This window comes from Akanthomyces muscarius, chromosome 6, assembly GCF_028009165.1.
Source record: "Akanthomyces muscarius strain Ve6 chromosome 6, whole genome shotgun sequence".
In the NCBI taxonomy this organism is placed as follows: domain Eukaryota; kingdom Fungi; phylum Ascomycota; class Sordariomycetes; order Hypocreales; family Cordycipitaceae; genus Akanthomyces; species Akanthomyces muscarius.
In genome coordinates this window covers 3435666-3450412 of record NC_079246.1, presented here as the reverse complement: position 1 = coordinate 3450412, position 14747 = coordinate 3435666, and the positions used below count along the sequence as shown (strand labels likewise).

The 14747-nt window shown below is 56.9% G+C and overlaps 6 protein-coding genes across 6 annotated transcripts; 3 read left to right on the top strand and 3 right to left on the bottom strand.

Annotated features, from left to right (window-relative positions):
* Positions 1-567: 567 nt before the first annotated feature.
* LMH87_001240 (uncharacterized protein) lies at positions 568-5462 on the top strand (the record flags this gene model as incomplete). The annotated part of the gene is made up of 5 exons (XM_056199288.1): positions 568-904; positions 971-1356; positions 1408-2128; positions 2178-2230; positions 2280-5462. The coding sequence occupies 5 exons, from the start codon at positions 568-570 to the stop codon at positions 5460-5462; spliced, it is 4680 nt and encodes a 1559-aa protein (XP_056056150.1).
* Positions 5463-6055: 593 nt separating this feature from the next.
* Positions 6056-7771, top strand: LMH87_001239 (uncharacterized protein; the record flags this gene model as incomplete). Its single annotated transcript, XM_056199287.1, has 1 exon — positions 6056-7771. One exon carries the CDS (start codon positions 6056-6058, stop codon positions 7769-7771), a length of 1716 nt encoding a protein of 571 aa, XP_056056149.1.
* Positions 7772-8729: 958 nt separating this feature from the next.
* LMH87_001238 (uncharacterized protein) lies at positions 8730-9749 on the top strand (the record flags this gene model as incomplete). The annotated part of the gene is made up of 3 exons (XM_056199286.1): positions 8730-9544; positions 9619-9627; positions 9695-9749. 3 exons carry the CDS (start codon positions 8730-8732, stop codon positions 9747-9749), a joined length of 879 nt encoding a protein of 292 aa, XP_056056148.1.
* Positions 9750-10650: 901 nt separating this feature from the next.
* LMH87_001237 (uncharacterized protein) lies at positions 10651-11274 on the bottom strand (the record flags this gene model as incomplete). The annotated part of the gene is made up of 2 exons (XM_056199285.1): positions 10651-11141; positions 11196-11274. 2 exons carry the CDS (start codon positions 11272-11274, stop codon positions 10651-10653), a joined length of 570 nt encoding a protein of 189 aa, XP_056056147.1.
* Positions 11275-11865: 591 nt separating this feature from the next.
* LMH87_001236 (uncharacterized protein) lies at positions 11866-12618 on the bottom strand (the record flags this gene model as incomplete). Its single annotated transcript, XM_056199283.1, has 1 exon — positions 11866-12618. The coding sequence occupies one exon, from the start codon at positions 12616-12618 to the stop codon at positions 11866-11868; it is 753 nt and encodes a 250-aa protein (XP_056056146.1).
* Positions 12619-13167: 549 nt separating this feature from the next.
* On the bottom strand, positions 13168-14580 carry LMH87_001235 (uncharacterized protein; the record flags this gene model as incomplete). The annotated part of the gene is made up of 1 exon (XM_056199282.1): positions 13168-14580. One exon carries the CDS (start codon positions 14578-14580, stop codon positions 13168-13170), a length of 1413 nt encoding a protein of 470 aa, XP_056056145.1.
* Between the last annotated feature and the right edge of the window lie 167 nt (positions 14581-14747).

Sequence of the window (14747 nt, the reverse complement as noted above, 5' to 3'; positions counted from 1 at the left end):
GCCCGCCGGCCACCAACAATGAAATGGAATTATCCCTTGCTTCTCGCTCTGCACACACCCCCTCCCCCCTTGTCTGCCATGTGCTCCGCCGCGAGGCTTGTCCAGCAGGAAAAATAGGGACGTGTAAGAAAATAGTGGTGAATTCCAGAAGCCCAGACGAGACTACTCTTCTTGCGACCCCATTTGTATAGTTGCCGACACAAATGATGCCAGGCTCGTCCCAGATTTTGTCTGTCGGCTTGCCGCGCGCAGGTTTTTTTTCCCTTGCCTGAAATTGTGTTATTCTTCTCTCGCATCTTTTCATTCTAGTCCATTATTTCCATGTGCCTGCGTTAGTTGGCAGCAACGAAGGCTTTGATTAGCGCCCCAGCCATGCCCAAGACTTTAAAATTCGAGCCAGCCCTCGACGTCTCCCCCGCGCCCCAAATTTTGCTTTTCATACCAGGAGATCCAAGCCTCTGAGCTAGCTGGAGTACCTTTCGATTTACTCCTCTAGTTCCTCCCCCTCTTCTTTAGATATAGCGTGCTACAGCTTCTCATCGTCTGCGTTACGCGGCGTCTCTGACCATGGCAGCGCAAAAGAGCGTATCGCAGTCCATTCTCGACATCATCACGGAATTTTCCCTGAACAAGTTTGACGACTCGGCGCAGCGCATCGTCGCCGGCACACCGTCCTTTCTAGCAGTCATTGACGCGTTCGTCGCGGCGCAGCAAGAGGTCCAGACATGTCTGCCCTCGTTCCCCTTCAAGTCGGCCAACAAGCAGTACAAGGTCCTTGGGTCTCTCCCCGACAAGGCCGAGGAGCTGGCGCTGGCCCGACTGAATAACATGTGCAGGCGTATCCGCGAGGTGTATTCTCCAGGCGCCCGAGTGACCATCATCTCCGACGGCATGACCTACAACGGTGCGTTGTCGACATCCCACCTACACGCATAGCTCGAAGGGGTTTGCTAACGGAAGGCACCACAAGACCTGCTATCCATCTCTGATAGCGAGACGTGGCAGTATGGCGAGGCGTTGCGCAGAATGGCCCAAGCCAAGGGCTTCAGCCACATTTCCTTTGCGCGCATCCGCGACCTCGTCGACTGCGAGCTGCCCGAGAAACTGCGCGAAATCACCTACGTCGCCAACTGCACCAACATGCGCCGTATCCTGCTCAACGAGCACGGCCGTGACGACCTCGACATTGACCAGGAAATCGTCGACAACCCGGATACCAAGCTCACCTACCTCGGCTACTGCCGCTTTCTGGAGTCGGACCTCAAGCACATCTTCCCGCCCGACAAAGACCGGACGAACCGCGCGTACAAGCGCGATGTAAAGTACTTGGCCAAGCAGATGCTCCGACGCGGCTACGTGAGTGTTCATTGCACACAGTCCCTTTTATATCCATGCTAATCAGAACAGGCCTTTGCCGGTGCGGTCAAGAAAGCATTCCCAACCCATCTCCGCCTCTCCATCCACGAGTCCCTCGGCGAGCACAAAGTCTCCATCAGCCTGCTCAACACCCAGACGGGCTTCACTACACCCTGGCACTGCAGCGTCGCGCAGCTCGCCGACGGGGAGTGGATCAGCGCGCCCATGGGCGAGTTTCAAAAGGACGACCGCCTCGAGCTCGTGCACGAGAATGGCCGCCCGAGCCACTTCAAGGAGAAGCCCCGCGGCGCCGACTCGCCGCCCAGCATCAGCGAGACGTGGGCGGCGTTTATGCCCGCGGCCAAGAAGTTTAGCCCCTCGTCAGCGGGGTCGTCGTCGCCAACGACGAGCCTGCTATCGTCAAGGGAGGGCCAAGTTACGCCGGGCGCGTCGCCGCGTGTCCTTGGACTGGGCATCAGTGGCTGCACGACGCCGGCGGGCAGCTACACGTCGGAGAATGAGCTCTCGGCCGCAAAGGATGGCCGCAGTCCTGATTATGGAAGACGACTGCTACCGCAGATTATCGACGAGCTGGCCGCTTCGCATCCAGAGCAGAGCTTGTTCTCGCTGTCGTCCATGGTCAAGAATGTGCTCGAGTTCCGGGATGTATCGGCGAGACAGTTTGCCAACGCGGTCGACAAGACGGCATGGTGGCTGCAAGAAAAGGTTGGGAAGCCAGCTGCCATCCAGCCGATCGGATATATTGGACCCCGTACGTTCCAGCTTTGGTCACATTGTCAACCGCATACTGACATGAGTAGATGATCTTCGCCATATTCTTTTGACGTATGCTTGTGTTAAAGTAGGCTACGCTGTAAGTCAAATGCTCACCCACTATACAATCTACAAGCTGACACCTTTAGGCCCTCTTTCTTTCACCAAAGAACAGCACGCAAGGTGCCCTCGCGGTCCTCGAAACTCTCAACTGCCACATATGGGCCAAAGCTGGCGACGCGCCGCTGGTTCCCCTCGTACAGGACGTTCTCAAAGAGCGTCCCATGACCATTCTTGATCTACCCTCTCTCGACACGCTCCTCGACTCCGCCAATACCCCCGCCTACCCATACAGCAAGACCTTTGCCGAGGCCTCCGCAGACCCCTTCTGCTTCCTGCACACTTCTGGCAGCACCGGCATCCCTAAGCCGATCCCCTGGTCCAACGGGCTCATTGGTACCATGGACGCCATCCGTCTGCTGCCGCGCGTCGACGGCGATCATGACCTTCTTCCGTGGACAACTGACTGGTGCGCGCACGACCGCATCTACTCGTCCTTCCCCATGAGCCACGGCGCCGGCATCATCATGAACATTCTGCTCCCCGCGCTCTTCAATCTGCACTGCATCATGGGCCCCGTAAACATCCTGCCCAACATCACCCTCGTCGAGGCCCTCGCCGAGCAGGCCCGCATAGACATCTGGAGCATGGTGCCCTCGCTGACGGACGAGGTCGGCGAGACGCCCGACGTGCTCGCCAAGCTGGCGCCGTCCAAGTTCATCTGCGCGTCCGGCGGGCCCGTGAGTCCCGTCAGCGCCGGCAAGGCCAACAAGGTGATTCGCGTGCTCAACCTGACGGGCACCACCGAGGGGCTCTTCATCGGCAACCTGGTGCCGCCGCGCGAGGACTGGTTCTGGTTCGCCTTCCACCCGTACTCCGGCTTCGAGTTCAAGCAGCTCGACGAGGACACCTACGAGCACTGGATCCACCGTGACGAGCAGCATGCGTCGCTGTTCCAGGGCATCTACCATACATTCCCCGAGCAGCAGTCCATCAACTTCAAGGACCTGTACATGCAGCACCCTACGAAGTCGTATCTCTGGGCGTTCAAGGGCCGCAACGACGACCTGGTGGTGCTGTCCAACGGCTACAAGATCTCGCCGCTGCAGACCGAGGCCTTCATTGCCACGCACCCGGCCATCAACGGCTGTCTGGTCATCGGCACCGGCAAGCCGCAGGCCGCGCTGCTCATCGAGCTCAAGGACCCCAACGGCAAGACGGAGGAGATCCTCGACAGCATCTGGGACACGGTGCAAGAGGCCAACGCGCAGATGCGCCACAAGAACCAGCTGCTGCGTGACTTTATCGCCTTTGCCGAGGCGGACAAACCATTCGTCAGAGCGGACAAGGGCACCGTCAAGCGGCCTGCGACGCTGAAAGTGTACGAGGACTATATTGAGCGCTTCTATAGCTCCCGCAACAGCGATATTCCCGTGTTTGACGTGGATTTGAGCTCTGTAGAGTCGATTCAGCATGATGTTCGCGAGCTATTTGCATCATACCTGGCCGAAGTGCGAGAAGTGCCTCTCGACGCAAACCTGTTTGAGCTCGGGTTTGACTCGTTGGCCGTCTTTGCTGCGATCAAGACGCTTCGCATCGTCACTGGCCTGGCTGATCGTCTGAGCGCGCGACAGCTTTATGCGAATCCTACGTTGGGCGGCTTCTCGTCGGTCCTGCTCGAGCTGTCCAAGGAAATCAAAGAGCAAGCTGGAAACGGCCAGATGAGCGAGCTGCAGCGCCTTATGGCAAAGCACCAAGCGCGACAGTCGTTCAAGCTCAACGCCATGGACTACGTCAACCCAAATCACTACATGGGCCTCGTCTTCTACTTTCCTCTGGCCGACGGTGTCGACTTCCAGCAAGTGTTTGACAACCTGTCCAAGGGCTTAGATCGCAGCATGGACTTGATTCCCGCGCTGGGCGGCAAGATGGTGCCCTGCTCTGAGCACGAGATTGGCTACACGAGGGGAGACCTGTGCGTGACGATTCCGCCTCTTCACATGGCGTCTTCGGTGCACAACCGGCTCATCTACAAAGATTGTTCCGACACGTTGCCCACATTTGCCGAGCTGCGCGAAAAAGACTTTGTTCCGTCCTTGTTCCGCGACGAAATCATACTCCAGCAGGACACCTTTCCTAACTTACCCACCGACATTGTCATTGCGCAGGCAAACTTTGTCAAGGGCGGCTGTATTCTGGCTGTGGACATGAATCACTGCTGCTTGGATGGCATGGGTGTCATGATTGCTCTCAAGGCGTGGGCGGAAAACTGCCGCTACCTGCAAGGCGACGCGACCGCTACGTGCTCGTGGCTCGATGCCGACAGCTTCAATCACAGCCTGCCAGAGATCATTCACCACCAAGAAGGCTGGACCAAGTCTGCTGATGAAGTCGACCCTGGCACTTGGGGCTTCCTCCCCTTTCAGCCGGCCGAGGATGCGCCCCCCAGCAAGTATATCCCGACAGCGGGTGATCTGCCTCCGCCGCCCAAGTACAAACTGCATTCCATCTGGCCGCTCCCCCGCGCCGAGCGGTGCATGAATACGACTGTCGTAGAAATCTCGGCAGAAAATATCCGGAAGCTCAAGAAGCAAGTGCTGGCCGATCCCGCAACCAAAGGGTCCTCTGCTTCAGTCAGCGACATTGTCCAGGCCTTTTTCTGGCGATCAGCCATTCGCGCCCGGCGTCATGTGGCAAAGGCTACTGGAAATGACACGTCCGACGAGCAAGACGTGTCCATCTTGGAATCGCCGACAGATGGTCGCGCGCACTTTTCTTCGCTGCTGCCCGAGACTTATATGGGCAGCATGCTCATCATGAGTCGCTCCGTACTGTCGGCAGAGGAATTGTGTGCGCCAAAAACAAGCCTCGGCCGTATCTCGCAGGTGCTACGCGACACGGCAGCCCGCATCACACCATCCTTGGTGCACGATGCCTTTACCATCTTGCAGTCGCTGCCCGATCACACCCGTTTCTCGACGGCCAACATGGGTCTCAATCATATGCACGCCATGATATCGAACCTTATCCTGTTCCAGATGAGCGAGATTAATTTCGGCAATAAGCTGTTTGGGAACAATGGGTCGCCCGAGACTATGCGGCCGCAGCTGGTGCGCGCCCACGGCCGATTCCGTTTCTTGATCATTTCGCCCATGAAAAAGGACGGCGCTGTAGAACTTGTCCTGGGCACGTTCCCGGAGGAACTTGACTTTTTCAAGCAAGACGAAGAATTCAGCCAATATGCCAAGGTCGTAGATGTTTCGCCTTGGTAATGGAGCATTAGCATTTTCATAGCGTACATAGAACGACGAGGAAGCCGTGTCATGGGCTCTCGTGTAAGTCACATAGCGCAGCCTGTAACAGCCTCAGGCGCTAGATTGAGAATTTATATCCTCTCGAACCTACAGTAGTGTTGGAAAAGCACACAGTCTCCAGTCCGCGTGAAACGCCCGCAAGGGTCCCCGGGGCTGAGAAACACAGGTCGTACAATAGACCACGGGGCCGTTATCTATTGTACGACCTGCAGGGCCCAGACGAGCTGATGGGGACAAGGCTAGCGCGGCACACAAAAAGTGAGCAAGTTTCGATGACAACAGCTCCTAAAAACGAGGCTTGCAGAAAATTGAGCAAGTTTCCGAGATTGGGCCATACATTCGCTCCACCCGTTGGTGCATCTGCACGCCCCCCTGGTAAGCGGTTAGGCCCGTGTGTTGAAAGAGAACCTTCTCATTTTCGGGGACCTTGGGGTTCATAAACGACGCCACCCCCGGCTGAGTTGTCTCTCGGGCGCTTCCCTTTTCCTGTTTGCCCTTTATCAATTTTTTTTTTCTTGTATTCCACTAGCTTTGCGTAACCATTGACGACCATGTCCATCCACGCAGACGACGCCAAGATGCGCGTCGACGCAACCGCCGAGAGTGCTGATGATGCGGCGAGCGTCGCGGCCGGCAGCAGTACGCAAGCAGGTGTCAAGAATATCGAAGCCACGACCGTCGCGTGGAGCAAGAACATTTTGATCATTGCCTACGTCCTCATCTGGCTAACATACTGCGTCGAGGGCATGCTGGGGAATACCACCGCCGCTCTTACACCCTACGTCACGTCGGCCTTTGCGCAGCATTCACTTACGCCAACAGTCGGCATCTTGAGTAGTGTCATTGGCGGCGTGACCAACCTCACGCTTGCCAAGATTCTCGACGTGTTTGGCCGTCCACAGGGCTACCTCTTCTGTATCGTACTGGGGACGGTCGGCTTAATCATGATGGCGGCATGCAACAATGTCGAGGCCTACGCCGCGGCGCAAGTCTTCCAGACGGTCGGCAACAACGGCATCCAGTACAGCCTGTCGGTGTTTGTGGCGGACACGTCGACGCTGCAGAACCGAGGCTTCATGCAGGCCATTGTCAGCACGCCCAACCTGTTTACAGGCTTCCTGGCCGGACCTATTGCGTCGGGATTCGTCAAGGGGCCGGGCTGGAGGTGGGCGTTTGGCATGTTTACCATTATGGTACCGTGCATCACGCTGCCGCTGTACGGCATCCTGGTCTCCAACTTCCTCAAGGCCAAGCGCCTGGGCCTCGTCGCCAAATCCGAAAGTGGCCGATCGCCGCTGCAGTCATTCCTGCACTATTGCCGTGAATTCGACGCGGTTGGTTTGGTTCTTCTCTCGGCCGGCGTCGCCTTGTTTCTGCTGCCTTTTAACCTCTACACGATGCAGGCACGGGGCTGGACCTCGCCGCTTGTCCTGAGCATGCTGATTATTGGCTTCTTGCTCATTGTCGCCTTCGTTGTCTGGGAACGCTTCTTTGCTTCGGTGACACTCATCCCGTACTCGCTGCTCCTTGACCGCACCGTGTCTGGCGCGTGCATCTTGTCCTTGGTCTTGTTCCTCAGCTACTCGACCTGGAACGCCTATTTCTCGTCGTACCTGCAGGTGGTCAAGGGGCTGAGCATCGACAATTCGACGTACGTGGTGCAGACATACTCGGTCGTGTCTGTCATCTTTGGCGTGGTCGCGGGTGCCATTATCCACAAGACGGGCCAGTTCAAGCCTGCGACGCTGTTTGTCGGCGTGCCGCTGAGTGCCTTTGGTCTCGGGCTGATGATCCATTTCCGCGGCGCAGACGGCAACATTGGGTACATTGTCATGTGCCTCATCTTCATCGGTATTGCCGCGGGCACGATTATTGTGTGTGACGAGATTGCCATGCTGGCAGCGGGTGCTCATCAATACGTCGCCGTCTGTCTTGCGGTGCTGGGCATGTTTAGCAATATTGGCGGCGCCATTGGTTTCACGGTGGCGTCTGCTATTTGGACAAACACGCTGCCCAACAAGTTGCTCGAGTATCTACCCGAAGAAGATCTGCCCAATCTCGTCATGATTTATGCCGACCTTAACACGCAGCTGTCGTACCCAATCGGGTCGCCTACTCGAATGGCAATTCAGCACGCGTACAGCGATGCCTTTCTGCGTATGCTGGCTACTGCCACCGGTGTCTGGGCACTTGGGCTTGTTGCGGTGCTGATGTGGCGTAACATTAACGTCAAGGGCATCAAGCAGGCCAAGGGACATGTCTGGTAAGCTGGGCGTGCTGGGTGTTGTCGGGTCGTTAATTGGAGCATCAACTTCAAGGACTGTTAGCATAAAACAGGAAAATAGGCATGCCTGGTAAGCTGGGCGTGTCAAGAGTCGTCGGGCTATTAATTGGAAGAGAAGATTCAAGGACTGTTGGCGTTTGCATATACCACTGAGGCTAGACGGTGCATCACGTGTTGGCTGAAGGATCGTTGGGCAGACAGGAAAGCACTGATTTGATAGTGTCTGCACTGCAAAAGAAGCAAGAAGCGTATTTTTTATTAGATTTTATGTAAAAGAATTGTCCTAATACAGTACTTCTTTTAGTGATTTTTCCCTTTCTTAAGTGAAGCCATCCCGCCTCGGTCCCTGGAATGCAAGGCAACCGAGAACCTGCAACCCAATTCGGCACCTAATACAGTGGAGTTTACCCCAGGCGACGCCACTTTCAGCGCTGTTGTGGCCTAAACCTCCGACTAACCCCCCTAACAACGGCCCTGGCGGCCCGGCCCAGCCACTAAAATCCGCTGAGCCAGGCACATCGACCCCGCTCTGCCCAACTGTCATCGTAATTGGCGTGGCTGAGGTGTGGCTGCCTTTGTTGGTGGCCTGTGTGGCATAATAAAGGTGCACGATGGCCGCCCGCGTCTAGATGTTTCCCTCTTCTTCTTCTTCACTCACAAACCAACGTACGGGTCGCAAATAATCTCGCGGAGTCTGCCATCTTTTCACTAAGAAGGTGTTCTTCTCGCCCGGACCCCCCAGTCAATCCCCTTTGTGCGTCATTCACTCTTTACCGCCCCAACCCCTCTCTCGCTCTTTTCGTCGCTCTCTAGACAAACAGCAAGGAAGCGTGCAGCGTGCGTGAACTCTTCTCGCTCGCTCTCCTTTCTTGACCATCCCCGACCGAGTCCATTCTTTCTCCCACCCGACAACCGACCCCCAAGATCAAAAAGCCGCAGCCATGTTCAAGCGCTCGTTTCGCAACAACGACGCCATGCGCATGGACAGGTCTGCGCGGGTCAAAAAGTCGGGCTCCGTCCGGGACCCAACGAAGCTTTCGAAACTGCAAAGGTCGCTCACCGAAAACGACGCTCTACTGTATCCGCAACCGCAACAACAGCAGCAGCAGCCGCCCGCGCCGTCACCCATCGTCACGCTGACGGTGGGCCGCGAGGGCCGGCTCTTTGCGGCGCACGAGGATGTGCTGCGCCAGTCGCCGTTTTTTGACGCCGCCTGCCGCTCCGCCTTTCCCGATGCGCAGAGCCGGAGGATTTCCCTCCCCGAAGAAGAGCCCGAGGTGTTTTCCGCCGTGCTCGAGTACCTCTACAAGGGCGACTACTACCCGCGGCTGGTGCACAACCGCCACCGCAACTCGTGGGAGCTCGAGGACCGAGCCCCGAGCACCGGGCTGCGAACACCTGCGGCATCCCCCAACCTCGATGGTAGGTGCGCCGCCGCGGCGACCGACGCCGCCGTCTACCTCGACAGCGTGGGGGCCGATGTGCTGCGCGACACTGTAGTCTACTGTGCCGCTGAGCGCTACGGCCTCGAGGAGCTGAAGCGTCTGGCCCTCCGCAAGCAGGGGCTGCAGGCCGGCATCGACGTTGCCACCATCCTGCGCTCCGCCCAGTACGCCTACGCCCACACGCCCGACTCGGACAGCCGCCTTCGCGCGCACTACCTCGCCCTCATCATCCGCTGCCGCAAGACGTTTAAGCGCAGCGGCACCATGCAGGCTGAGATGGAGGCGGGTGGCACCAAGCTGTTTTTCGACCTGTTCGTCGCCATGTGCAACCATCTCGACGACGTCATTGACGTGAACCACGTTCGCTCTCCAAGGACCGTCTGAGACTGTGCATGTGCGTCTTTACTAGGTTTTCCGTCTCATATGATCCCATTTCACACGGCTCAAGCTTACGAGTAAAGATTGAATGTCCTTGAAGCCGTCGCATACCAAAAAGAATCAACCGAAAAAAAATAAGTTCACGAAGTTATGATTTGTGGAATTCACAGCGGGCGTTGGCGTATTCTTGGTTCCCTCGTCAGATTGTCTCATTCACCGCAGGGAGGCTGATTCAGTTCGTGTCTTTCTGTCGCTTTTTGATCCCTCGGGATTTTCTCGCTTTGGGTTTTGCTTCAACTGAGGGCCGAGGATATAAGAACGACCCGTCTGTCCACAGGTAAAGCTTCCTCTGCTCCTTTTGCTTTGATCAGCTGATTTTTGCGAAGTGACTTCTTGCGTCACTCTACTCTTATGATCTTGAATCTATGGCTCCTGATGATGGAGAACTCCGACGTTGCTTGCAGCGACGGAGTTGTATCAATATGCTTGTTTCTGCTACCCAACTCACCCCCCGGGGACCAAGATTGGCTCCGTCGTCCCCATTGCCAATCCACCAATACATCTCAGAAAATCTTGCGCTGGACAGCAACCCACCCCCCAAAAAAAAGCCATCGCTACCTTTTCTTATTTTCACCGTTTGTTTTTGCTACATTTTGAAACTTGTATTTGCCTGTTTTATTACTGGGATACCCAAAAAGCTACAGAATGTCTCTTACAGCTTTGAGAAGTCGGCGCCATCTTTTTTTGAAGCACACTCTGCTTTTAAACACTGTCCGCACAAGACCATGTTTCTTTTTCCTTTGTTTGGGAGGATAAGCATGCTGCATGGTTCACAGACAAAAAATTGCAAAACGTGGATAGAAGGGAATTGGCTCCGAGAGCTAGTTTCTTTTGTCTTCACAACAAGGGGCTGCTGTGCAGTCCTCCTTGAGGAAAGCTATTCCGTCAGGGTCTTTTTTGAGGTAATAGAAAAGTCCGACCTCATCTGTTCTCACCCTCAACCGTGACTGTTACTATGAACATACAACCGTAGCCACATTCAAGCCCAGTCCACCGTAAAGTCGTCAAACTTGGCCTCGAGCTGGTCCTTGCCATCCTTGGCTGGCCTCGCCACCAGCGCCGCAACTTCCAAATTCCAGTCTGCGTACTGCCCATCCGCGACCCAGCAAATCTCGCGCAGCGGCGTCCTCGTCTCCCCGTCGACGTGGTACACCCACCAGCTGCGGCCGTTCTCGTCGCCCTCGCTGCGCACCTGCACCGTCACGCTCCTGTCCCCCGTGGCGACCTCGTCGGCGCGCGCCACGGCGCCGACGCTCCAGTCGGCCCAGGCGTCGCAACTCACGGTCGACAGCCGCGGCAGGCCCTCGTACAGCTCGATGCCCGTCTTGACCCATTTGCGCGGCCGCGACGGGTGCGTGAGGCGGAAGAGCAGGCCGGCCTGGTCGTAGCGCTGCGCGTACGTCGCGGTGAATGTGACCTGGGCGGCGCGGAACTTGGACACGGGGTTGGACGAGTGCGTCTTGAAAGGGGCTGCGCGGGTACGTCAGTGTGCTTCATTCCGGTGATGGGCGTGGGACGGCGTACCGTTGAACACGTCCGTGGTGGGGGGCTTCTTCCAGATGTCGGTGTCTGGACCGGCGCAGATACTGAAAGACTTTGCCATTGTTGATGCGGTATAGGAGTGAATGTAGGATGATGTAGAGGCTGGGTTGATGATGTCTTTGGTAAATGGTGAAAGTGCTGAAGACGTTGCCTGGCTTATATAGATGACGGCGCGGGGCAGTGACGCCCCGCTAAACAAGGCGAACAAGATGCGCAGCTGTCGGGCCGGGACTGCGCAATTGTTGGAATGTTCCAGGTTTGAGATGTTCCAATATTAATTAGGTTTAATTTTAGAGTCTTCTTCAGTCGGAAAGGGCCGTGCTTTAGTTGTGAGAGACGGAACGTCTGCCGAAACAACTATGCTGTCGGCAAGACGGGCCTCGACTCCGGGTGGGTCGCTCGTGCGGAGGGACCGTTTTGGGCCAGCCCGGTGTAGATGGCGATGGAGTTCGAGGAGCTGATGCGTTCGAGTATTATTAATGAGTTGGAGAATTAATCTGGCTCAATGGGTACTTTGCACGAGTGAAGTGATTGACACGTGTTGTTTCTCCTGACGATCTGGTTACAATGGCGCTGCGGCACAAAGCGTATTGAGAACCAAGTGCATGATATTACATGTGATGAGATATATACTAGAGCTTCCACGCGCCGCTTAGAGAGCCAAGACGGCAATGCCAGCAGCCGCAGCCGCGGCACCAGCGCCAATCTTGCCGGCCGCGTTTTCCTTGGGCTTGGGGGTTCCGGTGCTGCTGGCCGACGCGCTCGTCGTGCTCGCGTCACCCGACGTCGTCACCGCACCTGTAGTCGCTGCACCCGTCGTCATCGACGCACTTCCCTTGCTGCTCGTCCTTACCACACCGCTGTTACTCCTACTGCCGTCTATACTTGTAGCCACCGGCTCTCCATCATCACTCGTCGTCGTCGCCGTCGCCTCGGCGCTCGCAACCCCAATCTTGCCATCCTTGGACGTCAGCACCACCACGCCCGGATCCCGCACGCCATTCGCCACCGTCGTGACCGCGTCGCCGCTCTCCTCGTCCGTCACCACAATTTTGCCCTGCGTGGCGCAAAACTCAATCGACACCGTGTACGTCGCGGAGCCGCAGAGGTCCGTCAGCGACGCCGTCTTGTCCGCCGCGTGCGCGACAAAGCTCGACAGCTGGCCCAGGTACGCCATCCAGGCAGACGTCAGCCGCGCGGGCATCACGTCGGTGCAGGCGTCGGGGGGTTGGGCCGAGCGGAGCCATGTTTTAAGGTTTGGGGGTGGTTGAAGGGGCCGGCCGAGGTCGTAGTCGACTTCGCAGGCGGTGCGCGAGTTGAGCGAGGCCGCGGCCGTAGGCGCGGGTGCCGGGGCTGGGTTGGCAGCGACGATGCCGACGAGAGCAATGGCGGCTGCGGTGCGCATTTCCGAGACTGAGGCTGGTTGTACTTGTGAGGTGGATTGTAACTTTTGCTCAATGCAAGTCAAAGTGATCGTATTGCTGGTGACGGCCTATATCATGAATTCCGGGTGGGCGTCTCTCATATAAGCTTTGAAGAGCTTATTTCGCAAAGCTCACCCATTTTCGAGAGCGCAATGGCACAGCATACCAGACATTTCACACGCGACACAGGACCAAGGGCGTCGGCTAAAGTAAGACTTCAGCTAGGGGTCCTTTTCAGCCCTAGCAGGCTAAATAAGTCTAATTTTGCGTAAAGCCTCATTTTTGTATTGATCTAAGCTCCACTCGTGCCACCTTTGGTCGGGTGTCTGGATGGACGAGCGACTCATCAGCAATTCCAACAACGGACATAGCCTGAAAATGGAATATTTCGAGTTCTGATATGCGTTTAAAAGTCACTGGGAACTGCAATTGACTGAATTGGTAGCCCGCACTTCGCCCATCGTCGCCGTTGTTGGATCCCGGCTAGCGCGTCATCGTATCTCGCATTGCGGCGTTCGAATTTCAGCTCATCAAACAGTCCCACTGCCTGTTGCATTTCCGCCTCGCCCCCTTGTCGCTACAATCATGAGATTCCGCGGCGAGACCTTGACGTCAAAGACAGGCACAACGTCCACGTCCTGAACGTCTTGCCGCTCCGCCAAGTACCGGTACCGATCCACGACAATGACGCTCTCCACCACCTTGCAGCAGAGCACGCTCAGCGTCCACAGGATCGCGATGCGGCCTTCCCAGCCCTTGTACTCGTCCTCATAGGCACGCAGCTGCTCGTCAGTTGGGCGCTGCGCGGCGTCCACGCCAAGGCAGTCCATGGCGCGGTGGGCAAAGGCCGTAAAACTTGCCATGTCGCCCTTACGAATGCCCCAAGCCGGGCGCTCGCTTCCGCCGTCACTGGCAGGACGGATGCCGTGGTCGTGGAAGGCTTTTTCGAGCATGGCGCGGTAGAGACGACGACGACCAAACACGGACGACGCGTGAGGGTCAGGCCGCGGCCAGTTGTTGGGCGCCTGGCACCCCGTCATCAGCGCCGTCGGGCTCAGCGTGACATTTCTGTCGCGAAGCGCGGCGGAAATGGGAAAGCCGTCTGGGTTGGTGTCGGACCGCGGCACAATGTGGTTGTAGCAGCACCCCACGGCTGCCAAGGCGTCCATGCAGGACATCGTCGCAAAGTAGCGAATCATGTGCTCAGACAGATTGCCGCACGCGTGCAAGCCCACCAAGATGCACCTGTCTCCGGCCGCCCAGTCGCGGACCTTGTCTGCCAGCGTGGATGAGCCGTCGATCCAGTGCACCATATGCGTCAGCCGGCTGTGCGGGATATCCAGGCTGTCGGCGAATGTCTGGGAGCCAGTGATTTGTGATTCGCTGCCGTCAATGGCGAGGACTTGTAGCTCTGGGAAGAGATGTGCCAGGCTGATGGACATATAGCCCTGTCCGGAGCCCATGTCGACGACGCGCCTGATTCCTCTTGACTCGCAAATCTCATGAATCAAATTGGTTGCGCGAGCCACTTCGGCGATTTTTTTTGTCTTCATGCGCGTTTGCAAGACCTCTGGGAGGGCCTCTGTCGGCCCTGGTGTCTGTGTGCGGGTTATAGCGAGGGCTTTTAGCTGTGAGAGCCAGTTGCGTAGCGACTCGGGGCGGGTACGTAGAACCTCGTCGTCTGTAGTTCCGCGCCCGTCGTCATGGACACTTTCATCTTCGTCAATGCTGTCAATCAGATCTTGCTGCGCCAGTCGGTGATCTGGCCAGCGCGACCACCAGCCAGTCCACTCCGCGGGCAATCCGTCCCAGGCGTTGTGGATCAGCGCATCGTTGACGTGGATGCCGCCGGTAATCTGACGGACAAGCGGGGTATTTATGAAGCTGCAGAGGTCGTCTGTGTATTTTTCCAAGTCGATGTAAGTGCTGGGCAGGTCCAGCATTGCTAATGCCGCTGATGCTGGCAACCTGGAGAGTTGAAGTGAGTTTTTCGTGGTCGGCATCAGTGGGCAGTGGGGCTTATTAGATTTTGACCCGGGCACGAGGCCATCGACCTGGCTTTGCGAACAGCCGACGAGACTTAGAAGGATGGTTGTAGACGATCAAAACG